At 42.3% G+C, this 22,949-nt stretch overlaps 1 protein-coding gene and 1 long non-coding RNA gene across 3 annotated transcripts; both read left to right on the top strand.

Annotated features, from left to right (window-relative positions):
• The first annotated feature begins 104 nt into the window (after positions 1-104).
• MTHFS (methenyltetrahydrofolate synthetase) lies at positions 105-22,158 on the top strand. 2 transcript variants are annotated; one of them, XM_061371365.1, is made up of 3 exons: positions 105-346; positions 3,730-3,994; positions 4,186-4,585. In XM_061371365.1, exons 1-3 carry the CDS (start codon positions 206-208, stop codon positions 4,350-4,352), a joined length of 573 nt encoding a protein of 190 aa, XP_061227349.1. In that variant the 5' UTR covers positions 105-205; the 3' UTR covers positions 4,353-4,585. The 2 variants fall into 2 exon arrangements, with proteins under 2 accessions (XP_061227349.1, XP_061227348.1); XM_061371364.1 differs by lacking the exon at positions 4,186-4,585 and adding an exon at positions 21,308-22,158 and having other exon boundaries at positions 114-346.
• Positions 627-3,729, top strand: LOC133222021 (uncharacterized). The gene is made up of 2 exons (XR_009728154.1): positions 627-689; positions 2,058-3,729. It is a non-coding gene; the product is annotated as an uncharacterized LOC133222021 (long non-coding RNA).
• Positions 22,159-22,949: the final 791 nt, after the last annotated feature.

Below are 22,949 nucleotides of genomic sequence, written 5' to 3'. Positions count from 1 at the left end.
AACCTTCATCAGGCAAAACAATGACGAAAGGCCTCGCCAGGAGGCTGGCAGGGCCTAGGTGGCCTGCAACACCCTCAAGAGCCAAAGGGACATTGGGTCCGCTCAGGCCTCCCAGCAGCGACCCTGCTCCTGCTGACACCCGGCCCAGGCAGCGGGCCGCTCCCGGGGGGGCGAGGCCGGCGCTCAGGCAGGGCTCCCTCGGCGCATGGAGCGGGCGGTGGAGGGCGGCGAGATGGCGGCGGCGCTGCGGGCCGCAAAGCGGGCGCTGCGCGGGGAGCTGCGGCAGCGGCTGCGGGCGCTGGGCGCGGCGGAGAAGCAGCGCCAGTCCCGCCTGCTCGCTCGCGAGGTGGGTGCGAGCGGAGCGCGCCCGGCTTCCAGGAAGAGCGGCCCGGGGGCGGCGGGGGGAGCGCCGAGGAGCCGGGCCCGGCCCCGGCGCAGCGCGGGGAAGCCCGGCGGGGACTTTCCAGGTGGCTCTAGGGACCGAGGCGGTGATTCAGGGCTCCCTCGAGCGCTCCCGGGCCTGTGCGGGGCGGGGAGCACCGCCTCGGCCCCGGCCCTGCTCCCTTCACCGCTCCTAATGAGCGCCGGGGACCGGGGCTGGTGGCTTTGGTGACAGCCACACCGGGTTTGTAAAGCAGGAGGCGAGTTCTTCCATAAACCCCCAGCAGCGGGGTTCTTGTGCGTTCCTGGTGGATACGTAGCTCTGTGGGCAGCTCCTGGCTATACAGATGAATACTTAGAACCATTTAAAACAGCTGTATCTTGTTTACCTGGCTGATGTTCCCGTTCTGTATCTTCCCGTGGTATTTCTTCCATGCAGTTTTATTTCTAACGTAATTCTTATACTTTAAAAGGTACCAAGCAGGGTTTACCTAATTGGAAATGTAGCACAGCGTGGTGTTGGCATGTTGTTTTGAAAAGCCCTGTTTGCTTTTGGATCACAAAGTTTTTATATAGATGTATTTTATCATTTTAATAAACACAGTAAAGTGTTGTTCTGCAGTCACTGCATGTCCTAGAGCACAGTCCTCATTTTTACATTTTGCAGCACCAGCGAGTGTTTCTAGATGATCTACATTTGTCTTGTTATTTTCCTGCCAGAGGATTGCAAATCATTTTATAGACTTCACTTAATACTGATGCGTAGCCACTTAATGACTGGGATGTGGCTGCACAGAAACTTCAGGTCATAGGAAGCTTAACAGGAGTTCATGCAACCCTTTCTTTTTTATTGGGAATGCTTTTTTTTTAAATACAGATATGTAACGTCCTATCATGTTTCTGCATTTTAGTAATTAGACATCCTAGACTAAAATCTCTCAATTTTTTGAGAAAATACTGGCATGCATCTTCTTCAAAACTGCAGTCCTCTGCCAACTTCATAAGCACCTCCCCATGTAGTGCCAGGTTTTAGGAGCCCTTAGCCTTTGTCTAAACTCAGCAACAGCACACGTTTCTGCTTGTGAGAGCACACTAAAAGACAGCTTTTGTTTTGCTTAAAAGAAGGCACTGGAAAATACGACATATATATTGGTGTTATCTTGCCATTTTAATAATCTGACACAAATTGAAAGTCCTGAGCTTGCTTGAGACCGAGGGGTGGTGTGCAAAGGGCAGAAAGTAGAGTCAGCCTCTTCTATAGGAGGGTAGTACTGCAGACATGAGAATTTATTGGAAGTGCTAAAATAGTATTTGGAATGCTGTAAGGCTGAAAATGTAGCTTTATAACATATATCACTGCTTGCAGCTAATAAAAGCGAGTAGGTTATTTTATAACACCTGAACAGTGTTTTTAGTTGTAAAACCTCATCTCAAAGTGATCTTTAAATTCAAAGTGAAACAGTTTCATGGGCTGACACAGCCACTGGTACTTAATTAGTTTCTGGATGATTTTTCTTTTCTAATGTTGATGATTAAAGTCATGCTGTTTGCATGCTCTGATTCTGCACAAATAGCCATCAGGTGGTAAGCAAAGGGCAGATAATATTTGCTCAGAGCGGAAAATCTTTCACCCTTCTCAGAAAATGCTCCGAGTCATAGCGGCTTCATCTTCACAGTTCTGAAAACATCCGAAATTGTGTCTTCCTGTGTGGTTTGACATCTTCAACCTCATTATTCTTCTATACGGCATAGTCAATGTGTTGCTGGACGTGTCGGAGCAGATTGGACCTTTATGGGGCCCACAGCACACAGCACCACTTTGAAAGAGGAGAGTTTCATGTCTCAGTTTCTCTCCTCCAAAACCATGAGAAGATTCAGCTCTGGAGGCCCTCAACAACATGAATCACAGGCACAGTCTTGTGTCTGCAATTTGACTAAATAGTCCTTCTTTCAAACAAAAGCTACCACGGAAATTCTGTTGTTTAAAAGCTTAATCACTTATGTGGAAAAATCCATGTGTAATGTTGGGCAAATTACAAAAGCAAGTAAAGTACGGGTTTGAATTGTGAAGACATTTCTATGGCCAAGCAGCAACACATTACCGTAATTCGGTCTGCAGTAGGATTTGGGTTGTCTTTTTTTGCCTTACAAAAATATATCCATTTTCTGAATGGTTTGCCTGGGCTTTTCACTGCTGTGCTGGAAAGAAAGGGAAAAAAGGAGTGATAAGCATATCTCAACTTGGATAGGGGCAATTATTTATCTCTCAGGCCAGGGCCAGAGCAAAGGCTAAAGCTCAGAAGAACAAGTTACCCTGCAGTTACACAAACACAGAGCAGAGGATTTGGTGCTCTCTCCCACAGATAAGCACAGTTTCTCCGTTGTCCGATGTTTTGAACAGATTTTTGCAAGTGTGTAGAGTAAAAATAAATCACATTTAAATGAGAAAGGACACATTTGTATTTGTTTTGACCAGATGTAAGAACAAACTGTGTGAGGTACTAGAGAACGAGAAGACAAACATTTAGAAACATTCTCTCAAATTTTAATGTGGAATTCAAACAAATGGGGCAGAGGCATAATGAGGTATAGATGCACTAACACTTTTTCACCATATAAGTGGTTTTTGTTTTCCTTCCCGTATTCACTCTTTTATGAGCCCAGCACAGAGAACCTCATGAAAATCAAAAAATCGTAAGGCCATTTTTCCTTCAAGCTCTGAAAAATGTGCAGTAATAATATCCCCCATTAGAAGCTGGTGATGTTTGAAGTCATATATTTAAACTTGCTGTAGGGAAGGCGTTTCAGGTTAAAAGAAGGAAAGAGGGACCGGCCTTGGAAGATTTTGTGCTCTGCAGTCATCTGCTCTGATGCTAATTTTCTTTTGAGTTATTATCATTGATGCGCTTTTCATTCTACCTGGGCCTGGATGAGAGATGCGTGTAAAATGGGTGAAGATAAGGAATGCAAAAACCTTGTGTCCTGCAGAAGCTGGCAGCTCTGACCTGCTGTATCTTGCTCCAGTGATGTTGGGCATTTGAGGATGCCTGCACTGTATGGCACAAACATTAAAAAGTTCAGGAGGTTGCCTCCTAAATTGCTTTTTGCTGGCCAAAACCTGTGTTATGATGTTCTGTTCACTAGGTGCAAATATTTAACCTATTTTCATTTTGCTGATGGTGAAAGTGTTGGAGTAGGAAACAAAGTCAATTTCTTCTTTTTATGATGCATGGTAGTTTGTATCTCTGCCCTTTTCAGTGTATATTTTGCTCCCATTGTGTGTTTAATTAAAGTAAGGGTTCTTTTTGTAAACCTTTCATAAACAGATTGCCCCAATTTCCCATGTAGGCGATTGGCCATCCCAAGTACCAAGAATCCAAAAGAATTGCAATCTTCCTAAGCATGCCAGATGAAATCCAGACAGAAGAAATCATTAAGGACATTTTTAAGCAAGGCAAGGAGTGTTTCATCCCACGTTACAAGCCTCACAGCAATCACATGGACATGCTGAAGTTATCATCAGCTGAAGACATTTCATCACTTACTTTGACATCCTGGAATATTCTTCAGCCTAGTGATGATGACAATGCAAGAGAGGAAGCTCTTGCTGGTGGTGAGTGTTTTCTTCCTTATTGTGGGGTTGTTGAGCAAGAGGAGTCTGGAGGCCAGTAGCAAATAGAGTGAAAATGAGATGCTGCACTTAGGTTCTATATGTTGTAGAGGTGCTTAAGTCAGTGTAAGCAGATGCTTGTTTCTCTTGCCTGTTTTTCTCTATCCTGTGCCACCCCTGTGATATGTCAGCAGGACAGGAACAAGACTGCACACCTGATCCAACTGAAAAAAACTCAACCTTCCAGATAAATCCAGCTTCTTGGTCCAACTCATGGATATCCTCAGCACAGTCTCAGCAAGCTAACACAGAGGCTTATGAAGGACACAGGCTTGCCAGGAATGGCTTAGGCTGCCAGTGAAAGTCACAGGGATTTGGAGTTTTAGAATGCACTCTGAGAACTTTAGTTTGCGCTGCCTGAAAGGTAGGGAACTTTTCAGGTGATGCCTGTAGGCTGACATGAGAATTCTCTGAATTCTTTGATCCTTCAAACCGTATTGCATGGATGAATCACAGTGCCGATATGGAGCCTGCCCATGCAGAACACCTCTCCAGACTGAGACCTTTGTCTGAAAATAAAAGGACTTTCTTGTAGGCCTGGATGAATGTTGCAAATCTTTCCCATCATTATTCTCTCACATTTTGATTTTATAATACTTTTTCAGACACTGGTTTCTTCATAGGGTTGAAAAGTAAAGTTGGTTTAGATCTAGCTAGTGGCATGTATCTTTTAGTCCCAAAATAACCTCTTTCTTTCTTAGCCTAAAATTGCCCAACTTCTACAGACTTGTGAACAAACTTGTTTCTTCTGTGTCTGCATTCACTGTTTGCATTCTTTTTATGAAGACATTAATATCTTCCTGAAACATCTGAAGAAATGTTTAATGTCATGAATGGAAATCTCATGTCGAATTAGAGCTTGAAACAGTGTGGGAAAATTTTCTCTGAGTGGAAGTTAACCATGCAGACAGCTTCCACACCCCACAGACACACAACTTTTAATGCCTGCTAGAGGAACATAACATTCATATGACTCTGGCTGGTTGAACTTGGGTTTGTATTTGCTTCAGGATGCCAATGTACTTTTTCCCAGAACACATAACTGTCTTTGTTTCTCTTTTATTTTCAATCTATACCTCTTTCCTATATTAGAATGCTTTCTGTGTTGACATGTTAGCTAGCAAGGTACTTCAGTGCTTCATACAATCATCCTTCTTTACATTTAATATTTAACACTGTAGCTTGTTTCCCTAATTTTTATCAAAAATGTGTGTGTATTGGTGGGATTTAGCGGCTTTTGAAGGTAAGCCTTAAAATGTCCAGGGTTCAGGCACTTACAGAATCATAGAATCGTGGAATAGTTAGGGCTGGAAAGGACCTTAAGATCATCAAGTTCCAACCCCCCTGCCATGGGCAGGGACACCTCGCACTAAATCATATCACCCAAGGCCTCATCCAGCCTGGTCTTGAACACTGCCAGGGATGGAGCATTCACAATCTCACTGGGCAACCCATTCCAGTGCCTCACCACCCTAACAGGAAAGAATTTCCTCCTTATATCCAGTCTAAACTTCCCTGTTTAAGTTTGAACCCATTACCCCTTGTCCTGTCACTACAATCCCTAATGAAGAGTCCCTCCCCATCATCCCTCTATGCCCCCTTCAGATACTGGAAGGCTGCTGTGAGGTCTCCACGCAGCCTTCTCCAGGCTGAACAGCCCCAACTTTCTCAGCCTATCTTCATATGGGAGGTGCTCCAGTCCCCTGATCATCCTCGTGGCCCTTCTCTGGACTTGTTCCAACAGATCCATGTCCTTTTTATGTTGAGGACACCAGAACACTTGGGACAAGCTTTTCTACTACTGGTGAACTGTTCATCGAATTAAACAAGTCTGTTGCAGAGATCACATAATAAACACACAACAGTTTTAGGTATGATGGAAGGAATGACTACCTGGTATAGAGTGCACTGAGATGTATGTGTTGGGGATGGTCCAGGTGCCAGACAGTGAAGATGATGGGGGAAGGCAGGAGCAAGCTTTGGTACCTGGCTAGTCTAGGAGTTGCTGTTCCATTGTCTGCACCAGGGTATGGTTATGGGCAGAGAGCAATGCCAAAACAGCTACTGCAGTCTACAGAGAGATGCCAAGAGAGCAGTTGTAACAACTGGTATGTGTCCACATCAAACTTGTTCTGCCTGAAGCTCAATTTGTCTGTGCTTAATAACTTCGGAACAATTCAGTTTGGATAGGAAGTCAAACCTTAGTTCTTTATCATTGGACAGTTTTTGTAGACTAGAGAGTGAAGTTTAGGTTTGTTTCATTATTGCATAATCAGATTTTGTTCCCACAGAAACACACGCTGCATCTCAATGTGTCTTTAAATTCCTTTTGCTGTATTTTTTAATGTCAGTTACTGTATTTTTTTGAACTTGGGTACATTTGCAGGAATGCAAATTGCCTTGCTATTACATCCATCCTCCATTCTTGGCATTATGCATGGCTGAAACATTTATCTCTGTGATGTTATCAAATACTGTGGTGATCTGAGGCATTTACATTGTTACAAGGAGATAACATGGTGTTACATTAGTAATGTTCCCATCGCTGGCATAAGTTGCTATGTAATTTCCAAGAAATACCCTGCAGGTACATAAATAAGTCATGTCATTTCTGAGTGTATTCATTTTGCATGACAGAAAGCTTAAATTCACACTGTCCTTAAAACTTCAGGCATAGATATTGTGAAGAATAGCTCAAATATTAGAGTAGGTATAATTTTTGCATAGTTTCCCAGTCTTTGGTAGTGCTCGAGCAGTGTCTAATAGATGTCAACTTGTCCTTTTGAATAGACCCTCCTTTTGAAGACAGCCCATTTTCCGTTGGATCAGGGTTTACCCATTTTCATCTTGGCAGTATGTCATGTAACACCTTGTTGGCATAAACAGAGATCTCTTCAGTGTTAGTAGTAGAAAGTCTGTTATCTTCTCTACTGTGCGTGGCTGACAGTAATCCTTATGTGAAAAGTTGCTTTCTTTAGGCTAAATGGACACAGTAACAACAAAGGTGGAAGAAGTTCGGGTATTTTGTTTGGAGTAGGGGTGTATGTAGGTGCATTACTTGGTTCATTTCCAGCTACACCTACTGAAAGACTTAAGACAACTTCTGGAGCAAGACAGTGGTACCTTTTCTTAGTAGGTACCAATTCCCATCTGTATCCTTTCCCATCAGAAGTATAAATGTGCACTGGTACCAAGTTTTGCCCAAGGTAATACTTTCAATGAATTTCATGTGAGTTGCAGCAATTGTTTGCAGGAGTATAAATACCTTGCACAACTTTGGAAGGAGTAAATAAGATAAAACCATGCTCCCTGTTTGCTTTTTATAATGACTCCTACAGAAATTTAAAAGGACATTTCCCGAGCAGTTCTAATTTCAGTGTGGTTTGGGGAGGCGGTGTGATTCAATGGGCTGGACATAGGTTTCCTAACTTGTAATGACATTTATTATTACTTAAACCTGTTCTGAGAACTATGGGCAAAAAGCTGGGACTCAAAAAAAAAAAAAAAGACTGGATTGAGTTACCTTCATATGGTAAAATTCTTGGAGGTGGTTTCTTTGAAGGGAAGGCAGGTGGCCAACTTTGAACTGAAGAATTTCAGCTGGAAGTCTTGGACCTGAGCAAATATTACACATAAGTGTTCATAACTGAACTACTGACTAGTAGTTGAAGGTGCACAGTGAATTATAGACAACTTTTAAAACGTTCACCTAGGTAATGGGGAGAGGGGGTTTGGCCTTGATATCTTTCCTTGGCTGAAAAATAAAGAGCTGTTAGAAATTTTGGCACTGGATCTGGTTACTCTAATGGATTGTGAGCCACTCTCCTAAGAAATGCAGCAAATGGCATTATCTGTACAGACTTAAATAAGCCTCTTTATCTGTGTAAATTCTGCCCTGGCCTTTAAGTACATTATTACATAGTCCTTGCCTATCAGATCTGGGCTCATTCAAAGATGAACCCAGATGCAGTGATACAGGCTCTTTCAAAGGTGCAAGAGATGAATACTGCTTGCTGTTAATGAATGCTACTAACAAGTATGTGCTCAGTCATTTGCTTTCCCTCTATTCAAGTTAGAGCTGCAGGCCTTTACTACCATGCATTATTCAGTCCTTGGTATGGAGACAGAGTTCTTCATTTCTGTATGGGCTCTTTATCACTACAGTGTTCAATGACTTAAAGATATTAACCAGTATTTACTGATGGAGAAGCAGCAGAGGCTTGGGATCCTGGTTCCAGCCTGAGTTGTGCAAAGGATCTGCCCCCACTGAACACAGACTCTTTTGCTTGTTTTTCCTAACATTATGGTTTCTTCTCTGTTCCCTCTGAAATGATCATTTCTCAGACTTGCCTCATCCTTGGGCTAGAACCCATTTCCCAGCTTAATTTCTCTGCCCTCACATGCCCCTTTCCATCCTTCTGCTCTTTGCCTATCCTGTCTGAATCTCCCACTCCAAGTATCCTTCTCTGGCCTTTCTGACCATGTTCCCCATTTCCTCCTGCTCTCAGTCCTAGCCTGTCATTTTACATCCAACAAAAAATAATGCCCCTGCCAAAAGGGGGGAGATCATGTGTTTTTGTCTTTCACTTGTACGCTTCCAGGCATACAAGATTCCCCATCCCCATTTACTCATTTCCTTCCCCACTGTACTGGCTTCTTTCTCTTTTTCATTGGCGTAGAAAAGCTCCTTCACTGTTAAATAGTTTAATGGGGTATGTTGAATAATCTCTACTACTCTGCTAAAGCTTAATGTATTTTTGCTTCCAGAAATGAAGGTATCAAGAACTCGTAATTTAGTTTGGAGACTCCTGGCATTTTCAGTACTGGAAACTTTGGTGGCTGATCACAATATTTGTGTTGTACCTTCAGGATAATTAGTGAAACATTAACTAGATAATCTGTGCTTTAAATAACAGTACATCTACATCATACAAAGTGAGGAAATACTAATGTATGTCTAGCAGCAACCTCTTGCACCTTCATTTTCATGTAACCTTTTGAATATTAACTTTTAAGATTGGGGATAGTTATATCTTTGTGGCCTTATAACTTCCAGAACACTCTGAGACTTGCTGTAGCATAAATTACAACATACAGCAGAAATAGGCAGGGACAGCTTGCCTGCATAGATTGTATTTGGTTTATAAAGGCTATTTATGCGGGACGTGTGATCCTCTTGCAAGAAAAATGCTGGCTACCTCTAGGCTACAGTTTGAAGAAACCTGAAGTAGTGTAAGTGACCATTATCCCTGTTTCAAACTTTGCCATTGGGATTTGCCCTGCAGAAACATTTTAGTCCACAGAAGCTCTTTTTCATCCATCTTTAAATTCCTGCTATTTATTCATACATTCAAAGAGGCTGCATTTGCTGCCAGGACTGATGGCCTTGTGATGCCAGCAGTCTTCATTATTCCAAATTTTAGCACAGTTCTTTAGGAGTGTGACTGAAGTGGTGGCAATGCAGTCTTAAGAGGAATAGGTTTCATGTACAGCTGTGAAATAAAGTGGGATGTAAACAAAGATAATGGATTGCCCCTGCTCTACCTGCCCAAAAAAAGATGCACCAGAAATGGGGGGGGTTTGAAAAATGAGACACATTAGAGTTTGGAAATAAAAAACAGTGCGAAGAGAAAATGTGGGTCTTGAAGCACAGAGAAGTTGTAATATGGTACTTCAGCTCCCGGAGATGTTGTGTAGCTGTCCATGAAGGCACAATGGGACCATACAAAATGATGCTAATCATTCAGAAAAAAGACGTGTAGTAAATAATGCTCAGGGGTAACAGAATATTTAAATGAGATCTATGCAGATGGGAATGTATCTGGATGTAATGAAACATGGGTGTGAGAAAAGCAGAGATGTTAAATATTACTGCCTAGGAAAAAAACAAAAGTACCTCAAACAAGATTGTAAAGTGATTGAGGGCACTATTAGTTTTTCTTTTCCTCTGGGAAACTTGATTAAAACTTTCAGTACTAAATATGTCAAGGGATAGATTATAATTTAAAATCTTTTTACACTGTTCATAAAAAAGAAAACCTGAGAGCATGTCATGAAACAAAATTGAAAATCGAGGCCTAGCTCCTAATGTAATTTATTTTTTAATGAAATGATTTAAAGTTTGGAATGAACTTCTGCTTGGAGACAATGAGCCATAGTATTTTGATATGCAAAGGAGAACAAATTCAGTGCAAGGGAGGCATTGACAGTGCGGGATCAAATCACTGGATATTCAACCCAGTGTCGTGTGTTTTACAAGTCAGGAGATCTCACATCTTGTAGCAATACCTGAAATTCCTTCCCACCTCTGCAGCTACAGTCACTGGCTCATTCCCTTACAGACAGGTTCTGGTTTCTCTTTACCTGTGGGCATTCCAAGTGTTGCTCTAGGCATCTCATTTTACTTGTACTGAGCCCTTGGCTCGGCGGCCTTCTGACAGCTGTTGGGTTGCTCTGGTTAGTTAGTTGCAATGTGAAATATTATGTTCTAATTATGTTAATATTGTATTATGTTCCTACAGTGTGTGAAATACTGTGTTCCTTTTGTTCATTATAAATCTGCTGCTTTCAATTCAAGTGATACCTCATTCTTCTATGATGAATAGCAAATAAGGACGTTTGATTTCTTTCCATTATTCATTGTTCAGTTAAAGCTATATTATATCTATCGTATTTTTTTCTTTCAAACTTTGTCTGGTTTTTTATTCTGTTATGGAAGCTTTTCTAGATCTGTAGCCCCAGCCATTGCTCTTTCTTTTCTTTTCTTTTGTAATCTCTGATGTTGTTTTGGAGAAAAGATGCCTGAGGGAAAATGTTATCCCAGGTAAAGAGATACTGTGAAATATATGTAGTGGCGATGTAGATGTTAATTCTTTCTGTATATACCATACCACTGCTTTTCAAATCAGCTCACCGGACAGGTCTTTTCTACTGGTTTCCACACAGGTATCCCCTAATGATGCATCATTACAAAAATGCCTGTTCCAGTGTTAAAGATCCATAAAATAATTTCACGTTATTCTGCCTGGCATGTTCCATAACAGGTAGAGTTGGAAAATGCTTGCTTGGAAATTAAATATTTCTGGTGTTGGACCCATCTGTGATAACAAGTTCCCCTCAGGGCCTTTCTGCACCCCAGCCTTCAGCTGAAAGACACAGGACTCCATCACCAGCACTGGGATTGTTCTCCACTGCAGCTGGTGTCTGCCCTTCTCTTTGATGTCTGCACCAGCTTCCACAACTCTCTGAAACACCTTCATAGCAATTAGCACCCAATTTGCTAGGTGAATGCAGAGGCTTTTGGCTGAGCTTCTCCCAGTGCTGCTACTCAGTGATAGCTATGGCATGATGACACAGAGTCTCTTTCTTTGAAAGGCTTTTAAAAAATGCTCTGAAATGCAGAAGTCAATGTTTTCATGTGGCATCACTTTGTAATGCCCTTTGGTGTCTTATGTCCTGAGTTACCTTGGTGCAGACTAAACTGTGAACACAGGGTGTTTTAATTTGAATACCACCTGTGCCAGGTTATCCTGCAGTGAACCTGGAGGGCTGAGAGCTCAGGAACGCTACAGCTCTTTACTTTCAGAAAGTTCATTAAGGCTTTTAAAGAGTGCTTTTCCTTGTAATCATCTTAAGTGTCACATCCATGTTTGCCTTCTTGCAGAAAACATTCCCTTTGCACTTAGCAAAACAACTGAAAAGATTACTTCTATTGTAATCAATTTAAGTTTAAAGAGAAGTGAGAGCGACATAGGCAAGGACTATAAATCCACTGCAAATGATTCTCAAGTGTTTTGTTTCAAAGAGGGCTAATTTTGCTACAATGAGTATGAAGAGTAGCACTGTCATTTTCTTCATACGGTTTCCTAGAGACGGGAGTCTCTCAAAAGCAAGAGGTTGGGTTAATTTCTAGAGTATATGGCATGAGTCTGTAAAGCAAGCTCATACAGGGGAAATGCAAAAGTGCAAGTGTTTCTGGCTGCAGTAGTTAATCCAAGCAGACTCTTTTGTTTCCCTTTATTTTAATTTTTGGAAAGGAAGAGCCAGCACCAAGGTCATCCCAGTGCCTTTGTGCACATAACCTGGACAATCCGAAGAACAAGAGAGGAAGCTTTTTCCTGCTGCCCACCTGTGTAGGGTAATGTGGATTGAAGGTGCAGTTTGATGAGCCCTGCTGGTGCCAGAAGGGACAGTCCTGATGCTTGCATGCAGCTCCATGCTTTCCTTATGCTCCCAACCCCGGAGCCATCTCCAGTAGTCACTGCTGAGCATATTCAGCTCATGAATCTGGCACAAAATCACTACTTTATTTTCTTTCCTTTTCCTGGGATTGGTTTTCTGCCAGCTTAGTGGGCTATTAAATCAGGTCAGCACTTTTCCAGCTACAAAAGATTTCTCTTCCTGCACAGTTAATCCCTGCTGTCTTTGCAGAGGTTCAAAATACACTGTCATTTCCTCTGTACAGTGGGAAATTCCTTGGACCTGGCTGAGAGCCACTGGCTTTCAGGGAGCAGGAGACTCATGCTGCTGTTTCATGATGTAAGGATAGCTCTTGGTCTTTATATCTGGCATCATAACTAGACTCAGTTTCTGCGTGTTTTGGCTGCTGTGCATTTGAGATGGGAATCAGTTTTTGGGCTGTAGATGGAGGGCAAATTCCTGTCCAGGAGTGACATGAAGCCCTTTGCCGGCAGGTGTCAGTATTACATACATTTACTATGGAGCACTGGTGTAATTTAATCGTGTAATTAAAATCTCATCCAGGCACTGTGCTCACACATACAGGAGAGCAAGTGCTCCAGCCTGGTGTCTCCAAAAAATCAGCGGCTGGAGTGAAGGAGGTAGAGAATTGCAGGGAGAGTTGGTTTTTATCAGCTGTGCAAGTTTAAAAAGATGAGAGCAAATCTAGTGATGGAAGAAGCAGGGTTTCTCAGCTGTTGTGTTAACATGTTTGACACACATGTTTGACACTAACAGTGAAGATGTCCTCACCTCCAAACCAGCTCACTCTGCATGTTCAATAAACCGTCCCTGTTAATACGCCTAATGTTCCCATCAAGCAGTGTAACTCCCTACAGGAGTCAGGTTTGTGCACTGACAAAGAAGCTGATGCCTTAACTATTTATATTTCACAAGCAGTTCTGTGTATCTTATGATAGGCTATCTGCTGAGTGAGTCAAAGGGCATTGGAAATGCTGATAGTGATGCATTTACTGAAAAAATCCCCGAATGATTCACTTCTGTCATATTTTGGTTTAAAAATATCCAGACAGCAGCATGCAAAAGAGGACCAATTAAAAATTAAGAGATGAAGTAGTGCACATGCACATGTATGGAGTGGAAGTATTTAAGTAAGTTCTCAGATAGACAGTATGGGAAGTGTAGCTGCTGAGATCTTAAAGAATGCAGTGTAAAACCACAGAAAGATGCACAAAGATCCTTGTATTTTAGGCTGCAACAGTGTTAGGACAATCCCAACATAAAGAGTTCAAGCACCAGTGCCTTGAGAGTCTCTCTAAAGGAGCAGATTTACAGTCAGCATTTGCTGATTTAACAAGATGTGTTGATGTACTCTGAAGTGGCTCTAATCCCGTTTGTCCTCTCTTTGGAACTGCTCCTTGGTACATCTTGTTTCAGAGTATTTTGGTGGTTTAAAATCACAGGAGAACCCAGGTGCAAGCCTTTGAACCAGACATTTTTCATTGCCCATGTTTTCCCAATCGGACTGTTCTAACTCTGCTCACACATCTGAATACCAGGAGCAGATAAGTCATTTTTCTCAGACTAATAACTAAAACATTTCTGAGTAATTCTTTCCTTTTGAATTGCTGCTGAATTTGCAAAACCAGAACTTGCAAAACCAGACATTTTTGTAAGTGGCATTGAGTGGTTACGGTTTATTTATGGGGCTTACGCAGACTTGATGAATAATAGTGAAATAGAAAAGTACGTGTTCAGATTTTCTTCTGGGGAGACATTTGGCAAATTCTAAAAATGAGACACTAGACTTCAGCTAACTTACACCTCAGGGGAGATGAGTGCAGTGGTTATAGCCTCCTCACACACATCCCACATTGTGAAACCAGCTAGATTTAAGCACAAGTCTTAGTCTTATGCAGTAGCTTCCCTGATGACACATGAAAGGATATTTGTTGTGGATCAGGATAGGTTCGGTTATGCAGGGCTGATGCTGTGCAGTGCACTTACCCTTTCAAATGCATTGGCGTTAAGTGTAAGATTTTGTTTTAAGTGAATTCAAAATAGAAGGTATTTGCTTGACCACAGCTTAGTAGCACAGATGATCAAGTGGCTTTATTAGTGTGTTTTGCAGTTTAGTAGCAGGACAGTAGCTGCCACTTGGCTGTTTTAAACCTGTATGACTGATGGCTATCATGTAGCTTCTCGGGGGAAGTATAAATATTTTACTATGCTGTAGTTCAGAAGGGCAAGTGTGAACTGTGGAGACCAGTGTTTCATGCTGACAGAAAGCACTGGCATGGATGAGTAGACAGATAAACGCTGAGTTGCTCAGTGTTTGTAGATTCTGCTGATGGTTCTATTTTCTGCAAAATATTTTACTGAAGTAATAACAGAAGCTGTCTCAGTCATGCTTGTGAACCAGTTATCTGGGCACAGGGGCTGCAGGGGAGATTGTCTGCTTTGCATCTCTGTGTATGTAAAAGGTAATGGGTGGGCATGGATGTGGGTAAAAAGCTTTTTAGAACACAAAAGGACACAAAACCTTCCTGGTGCCTGCAATTCCCATACACAAATAGGAATGAAAATAAGCAAGTGATTGCCTCAGGTGTTAAAAGCATTCATTCCTGGATGAGGTGAGCGTTAGCCTTGAGGATGTCACCATGTGCCCCATAGCAGGAGAGCATGGATGGAGTCTGTGAGGTTTGGATGTGATACTTTGGTTTTTCATTCCTGTGCCTGGCTAGTGTGTGCTGGGTAAAAAGTGAGCATCAGTCTGGCTCTCCCTCTAAAGCAGGAGTTGTCTAGGAATAGTTAGAAGTGAGTCCTGATGAAGTGATGCAGGACTGGACAGTTAAAGGTGTTCATACGGGGTTGTCAGACAAAAGGAAACAGCTGGAGGAAAAGCTACTGACTGCAGTTTAAGATGAGCTGGGTTTTCAACCTAATCTGAAACACAGCGTTTAGTACTGCTAGGTAACTGTTTGGGATCATAAGAAGGCTACAGAGTGGGCATCAGAGAACAGCTGTTGATGAACAAATGCCAACAAATATCTACAAGATAAAAGAATCTCTTTTCCTTAAATTTGCATCAGTAACTCGGGACATTTCTCACGTAGGTTGGTGCAGAGGGGAGTCAACGGGGCAATGCTGATTTAAGGTAACTAAGGATCTGATCATTTATGTTGTATCTTAGGTTTCCTAGGAGATGAGAATTCATGCTGAGCTTCTGATGCTGATTGTCAAAGGCCATATCGTGTGAGCAAATGCGAATTATCAGATTCCTTTCTGTTTAGGGATTTGTTTAAAAGAGTTTCCTTTCTGTTTAAGGGATTGCATTTACATTTTAGCAGACTGGCTGGGGTGAAGTTAAGCAATGTAACTGTTTATGTCTGCTATCCCCTGTGTTACTGGAATTTCCATCATTGGTTCTGGATGAATACCTTTTTTTCAAATGCTTACCCATTGAAGCAAAGGGTAATGTTTTTGTCTCCTTGCTTATTTGATTGGGGTATAACAGTATCTGGCTTATCCAGGGTTTAGTCAGGATAAGGAGCTGGTTTCTTCTGAAAGCAATCCCAGCACTTCCAGGAACCACACACCTCAACAGGGTCTGGATTAGGCCTGCAGTGAACAGATCTGGCATTTCCCTTTTTGACCTTATACCAAGGCAAGTGTGTGATAGCAGAGATGTTGTGCTCTGAAACCAAGGGCAGGTTTTTTCCAAAGGGCAGAACATTTTTATCGGGAAGGAAATACCAAGCTGTTAGCAACCTCAGGAGTGGCATAAGGGCACCCAGGGCACTCCAGGGAGAAGGCTTTGCACTAGTCATAAAGGGCAAGGGTTTGTTTTGCTGCAGCATAATTGAAATATTTACTTCTGTGGAGCTGTTTTCCCTGAGGTCTGGTGATTAACCCAGACCACAGTTGTTAGGTGCTGTGTAAATACAGAACAAGATGATGATCTGTGCCCTACAGAGTACGTACTGAGGAGCTAACACCTACCCAAGAGGCCTAACTATGCTGGTGCTGACAGTAATTAAAGTTACAGTAACGACTATGTCTTAATTAGAACTTTCTGAGTTATTCCAACTCATTGGCTCATACTCTGCGTGTCACCAAGACTGAGACTTAAAATGTCAGGATCAAGTGATTGAGTTATTTTTCTCCTCTGTACTGGGATGCAGCAAACGCTGATGCAGATGATGGTTACTGCACCCTTCTCATTCTGAAAAGATTTTCCTGCAAAAAGCTTTGTTTTTTTCTCCACTGCGGTCCTTGCTAGGATCAGAAAAGGATCAAAGCAAACTTCTATTCCTTGTAAGTGAACAGCTTTCTAATACTTGTCACCTCTGCAGCAGTTGCACATAGACTTATCTGTCACTGTTATGTTGTGCATAACACCATACACACTCCTTTCCTATAAACAGAAAGCTGTTCTTGCCCTGGTTTTTCTGGTCGTGCACTTTATGTAATATTGACATCCGAGCAAAGCAGGGGAGTCCCTGACTACCCCCGCAGAGCAAGCTGTGCGTGGAAGAAGCGTGGCAGCTGAAAACCTCATTCTTGCCCAAGGTACCAGGCTGGGAGGATCAGGTCATCCTTGTGGTGATGGGGTAAACGATGCACAAACTTCTGTGCTTCAGGGAGAAGCTCAAACCGCTGCTGCTGTGAGAAGCAGCAGCAATGCCATACAGAGCTGAGTGCTGTCTATCTCTTGTAGGCTTGAGCTCAGGAGGTGTCTGTGCTGCAAGCATGATTTTTATGAGCATATTGCTGTTTTTTAGAGGGACACAGGAGTTGCTGCACCTCGGCCTCTTGTAAGTGCTAGGGAGGCAAGGATCAAAAGAGTCCTAGCTCCCATTTTAATGGGTCACAGGCAGTCACAAGCAAGTGGCAGTGAGGGATGAGAAGCTGGCATGACCAAGTGTTTCAGGTTCATCTTCCATTAGGACTGTCTAGCTGTGCAGGGGAAGATGGGTGACCCCACATGTGGGTGGCAGTGGGCTGGTAGAGCGCCTTTAAACCTGGGAGGACAGGGGCCATGCTGGCTGCTCCGAGAGCAGGATGAGTCTCCAGCAGTCTTTACATGACCTGTATCTGTGCGGTTTGATGGACTCTTCTATAATTAACCACTGTCAGGAACACTTCTTAAAATGCCGGCTGGCATTTCAAATAGGAACATCAGATTAAGGAGAAGAGCGGTAATGAGGTGCAAGGAGAAAATCCTTCCCTGGGGAACAAATCAAACCTGATATCATCATGGAAGGTAATGAGAAATGCACTGCCAAACTGAGGAGGTTCACTGCAGCTGCCTAGAGGAAGCGAAACCGTCTATTCCTATTTAAAACACCAGAGAGGGGATGCTGATGTTTTGGTCTGCTGGTTAAATCAGGGGACGTGCAGTTTCCACATCTGCATCTTGCATTTCCTGAGTCCCTGGGCAAGTCATTTCACTTCTGTGTAGCCTAAGGCATGTCTATGTAGACATACGTAGTTCAGTACAGAGTGCGCCTGTACATAGCAAGTTCTGAAGCTGTTAAAGTGTGTAAGAAGCATTGATATTCTCTACATAGAAGCTGAAGCAATAAATTGTTGCTTGAGATAGTGTTTTTAGCCTTTAGCAATTTGCAGACCACAAGCAAGTATTCCAAGAGAAGCACAGATTACCTCCTGACTGTGGGTGTGCTTTCCTGGGCTCCTGTAGTCACAGGAGCCTCAGGGGTACAAGAACCACTAGCTAACAACTACAGAGATGTGGGGGACAGCAGACATTACAAGGAGAGGGATAGAAGTAGTAAATGTGAGACCTCCCTCAGCATGTTTTACGGGACAGTAAAAACGGTGTTTGGTGCCCAAGTACCTGCTCTGTCCTCTGAGGCACAAGGATGCCATTTCACACAGCGATCTGTGGGAGCACAGGGAGCAGGATGTGAGAACAGAGCAAGCTTGCAGGGCGTCCCGAGTGGCAACCAGTGGTCCTGCAGGGCTGGAAGGGCCTGGGAGCATGAGGGCCCTGTGCCAAAATGGATGAGATGTTATTACCCTCACCTGCCATCCTGTTGATATACTCTCATTGCTGGTCGTAATTTTATGTGTCTGCAATCTCGGTCTCATCTGCGTGTGCAATCTTGGTCTCATCTGTGTGTCTGTCACCTCTCATCCTGTGACAGCTCTTCCCCCGCTCTGCCGCAGGCACCACAGAGGTTTTGTTGCTCCCTAAGTTATGTGGCAAGAAAGAGTTCTCTCCATGCAGCTCTCTATCATTCATTCTGATCCCAACCCTAACCATTTGATGATTCTTTGATCCTGGGGTAGGATTTGGGCTAATGATGCTTGAACTGCCCTTAGGCTCCTTGCAAAGTAGCTGTGTCATTTTTCTACTGAAAGTCTTTCTTGGCATTTTGCTTAAATCTTGTGTGGTGTGAGTTGCATGGGTATCAGACAGTGTTGTGAGTCAGAGCAAAGGCAGTCACTACTGCAGTGCTCCAGTACAAGAAAAATAAAAGGGTAACTATTACAGCATTTGGAGCATAATTTTTCATACTGAGATTTGTACAAGCTTGCTTGAGTTGCTCAGCATAAACCCCCCATGATTATAGAGGAGCTGACTCATTAAAATACAGTCTGTTTCTCCAGAGAACCCAGAAGAAAAGACAGTGCTTTAATACATCTAAATTCACTCAAGTGTGCCTGTGCTATCAGTTAAACTATGTAGAAAATATCTTTCTTCCCTCCACAGTTCCTGCTAATTCCATCTTTTCTTAGTGCTTCTCCTGACTTGTCTTCTTCCTCTCTGTAATGCAAAATGTAGAGAGAAATGACACCTCTGGGCTCTAGCTTTGCCCCTTGTGTACATTCTCACCTGCCAGCAGTAGTGACTGCAAATGTTTCCTGCTTTTTGCCATGAGTCTTATGGAGTGAAAACAGCTCAAAAAAGGTGTAAGGCAGAACATGTTTCCTTCTGTGCATTGTTAATGTTTGGTACATACTGGTTTCTGGGCCACCTGACTACCTGCACAAAACTGATGTGTGGCAGATTATGGAGAGGATAAATAGTGAGCACAGGAGTAACTTGGGGAGGATTTAACCTGCTAATTAATGCTAATGACCTGCTAATATGATCTAGGTCCTAGTTTCTAGGTCCTAGCCCATAGGCCTGGCAGTTGTCAGATACATATTTTTACTTGCAAACTGAGATGTGACATGGTGCATCCAACATGATATACATAGTGATTACCATAAAAATGGCATCTATTGCGAGATCAAACCATACATCTGTCCTTATGTGTCTGTTCCTCTTTGTCATTTGCCGTTTCTCTATCCTATGAGTCAAAACTGTGGTAAAACACTAAGACTCCCCTTTATTTCAACCAGTAATACTCTGTGGTCTGCCCTTTGGCTAATTCCCTCCTCTTACTCCCCTGACCTCTTTAAAAAAGCCATGCTCCTTAGCTGTATGATGCCAGATTTGCAAGGCTGATCTTCTCTAAACATTTCACACTGTGTTGCCTTGGATATTCTATATCAGTGTTCTGTTTAAGTTAACAGGTCATGATGAGTGTTCGCATCAGTGGCTCTTAGAATCCAAAACGGCAGGAGAGAGTAGGTTTGGACATAGGAAAAGTGAAGAAGTACCTGACACATCTTAGCCCTGGTGAAGGAGCAGAAGCTAGTTACAAAAAGCTGCTCAAGGCTAAGTACTGTTCCTATGAGAAGGAAGAAGCAGTGGACTGAGACACAGCATTTGCTTTCTTTCCAGACTCATGTCAGCTGTGTTTTAGTTCTGCGCTGGCTTTCCACTGCCGTTCCTGCCCTTCTCTCCTATCTGCTACAGCAGCAAGTAAAGAAAGACTTTCTTTACATTGTGAAACTAGTAAGTGGGATGTTCTTGGGTTCAGTGATCAGCACCAGGCCAGCCAAGCTCATTTGTCTAGAGGATGTCCTTGTAAGATTTCTCACACTAAATGAACAAGCCTTGCATAAGGAATGGCAATCTGCAGGCTGGCTGCCTCCATGCCTAGTGGTTGCAGACAGTTTCTTTTGCCTACCTGGAAGTGATGTGAATCAAATCCTGAAACAACTGGGCAGCTGGGTGCAAATCATAGCTAGCTGGCTGCCTGGCATGATGCTGATCCACATCCGTTCACAGAGTATAACAAAGCAAGAAAAAAGGGCTTAGTTAATCTTACCTTTTTATGTGGAGCTGGTTGGTGGGGACGTTTGGTTTTGCCAGCAGGTCTTGTCTTTTCTGTCCGGATGATTACCAGTGTATGCATCTTGTTTCAGTTTTTTACCTGATTTTGAGTTCCAGTCAAGTGCAATCTCAGAAGGGTCCTGAGGAGCCCATATGTCCCTGCCGAAGGAGGGATAACCAGGGCAGGCAAGCAGAATGCCTGTGTGTGCTGCTGGAGCAACAGCAAAAATTGCTGGAGGCTCAGGAAGAAAGTCCTTTGGGAGAAGAGGAGCCTGACACCACAGAGAGACAATTCTTCAAATCTTGATCTTGGCACAAGAGGGCCAATATCCACTATCAGAGTATATTGCATTCACGGCTCTTTGGTTTTGGGAGGTTGAGTGAAGGTTCATGACATCTTACAGTTGGGTCAAGAAGATCCCCTCTCTTATGTGTGTTCTTTTCATTCTTTTTCCTTCCCTATTTCTGTGTCTGATGTTGAAGTTCATTTGATTTTCTGATTCCTCCTGCATTTAATTTCCCCGAGTTCAGTCTCTGCCTGGATTTAGAGTCATAATCATTAGTATTTGGAAATGTGAGGTTAAAATGATAAAATAGATTTGTTATAATGTAGGTTTTTTTCCCTTCAAGCTTTTCAAGGTCTAATTATTTTGTGGCTGATCTAGTATGCAATTGATAGATAAAAATGTAAATTCACAGGTTTAGTATTCAGATTTAGTATTTAGTATTTTTCATCTGATCAAAGAGAGATTTTGCAAAACACAAAGCTTGCATTTTTGCAAACATCTGAAGTTGTGTGGATGTAGTCAAGCCATTGGGAAACCCACAGTGCTTCTACTAATGTTTATTTCATTTTTCTACAGGAGGCCTTGACCTTATCTTCATGCCAGGCCTTGGGTTTGACAAAAAAGGCAACAGACTGGGAAGAGGGAAAGGATATTATGACACCTACCTTGAAAGATGTATGAAACATCCCAGTGGAAAGCCTTACACGATTGCCTTGGCTTTTCGGGAGCAGATTTGTGAATCAGTGCCTGTGGCAGAAAATGATGTCCAAGTAGATGAAATCCTTTATGAACACTGTTGAATGTATCTTGATTTCAAACCACTTCTAGAGGGACCAGCCAAAGATATCAGATCCATCAGTCATGGCTTTTCAGTAGTCATGTAGATGATTCTGGGAGCAATGAACACACTACTGAACAAAAGAAAAACAAAACAACATTTAAAATGTGGTAATACTAGTGAGGATTGCGTTGATTTCCATCTAATTATGAAGTATCTGGTGTAGTTCTTATTCTAGAATTAATAGAAACAAGAATGTGTGGCTGTTTATTACAGTAAGGACCATTTCTGCTCATCATACTTTTGAGGAACAAATTACTTGATACTTACCAGTTTTATTATTCCAGTTTAAAGGTGAACTGTCTACTAATGACTGTTCTTGATCCATTCTGGAATTATACTTATTATGGTAAAAGTTCTTAGTACTTAGGTCTTATGTGCATCCATGAACAAAATAAGAAACTGACAGAAAAGTCCTATAGTAAACTGGGCAAAAAATGGTGATTGGAAGAAAGCCTTAATTGGTTTTAGTGTGGACAATAACTCTGACTGTTTACTTGGCCCCTTATTGTCTTAAAATAAAGAAGAATTAAGAAATTGTCTTAAAATAAAGAGAGTATCTGTTAATAAAAAAAGCTTCGTTTATGTCTGTCACTTTGGTATATGGTTCTTTCCTTTATCCAAATACAAGATTGCAATGTAATTTAAAATGCAGTCAGTGTATTCTCTATCTGGAGAAAAAACACCTCTTTTTTCTATAAAATAATATTCCAAATTACTCTAAGTTCTTTAATTTTGTACACAAGTTATTAATAACATCCAAAAATATTGTATGAACTATGGATACTTTGTTAAAGGACAAATAGATGCTAAGAATTGCAGAGGACACATTTTATGGATTAAGTAGGGTTTTGAGTGGGAAGTTGTGCATTCTCCAGACTATCCTGGAAACTGGGAAGAAGATAATGGGTTTTCCTCTAAAAAAACTCACTCTCAAGAGATAGTCCTCATAGTAGTAAGTCACAGTGTTTCCAGTCAGGATCAATCAAGCTGTCACATTTTGTGTTCCCTTTCCAATGCAATTTCACTTTTTCCATACGTGTTTAACTCCTCCCGCTATCAATAAGTCAGTGTGTTTACTTTCACCAAACAACTCTGTGTCATCATTAAAAAATCCATGAATTCTCCAGGAACAACTGTGGAGCAGAATGACCTGAAGACTTTCTCAACGGTAAGTGCTTTTGTGGACAAAACCATGCCTACAGTACGTATGAACCTCTTCATCTCAGGCTTTGTATGTGCAGACCTATGCCTAGGTTGATCACATTAGGCTCAGCATTATGCCATGTGGCACAGCCTGCCATGGCCATCAACAGAGCTACACTGAAGCCACTGTTTTTCACACTGGAAACCTGGATACCGAACCTGGTGAGTGTTCTA

Source organism: Neopsephotus bourkii, unplaced genomic scaffold (assembly GCF_033783945.1).
Source record: "Neopsephotus bourkii isolate Nb327-2 ecotype Australia unplaced genomic scaffold, CSIRO-AGI_Nbou_v1 NB_1572, whole genome shotgun sequence".
Lineage (NCBI taxonomy): Eukaryota > Metazoa > Chordata > Aves > Psittaciformes > Psittacidae > Neopsephotus > Neopsephotus bourkii.
Note: the sequence above shows the minus strand (reverse complement) of the source record. Positions and strands in the feature narration are given on the sequence as shown.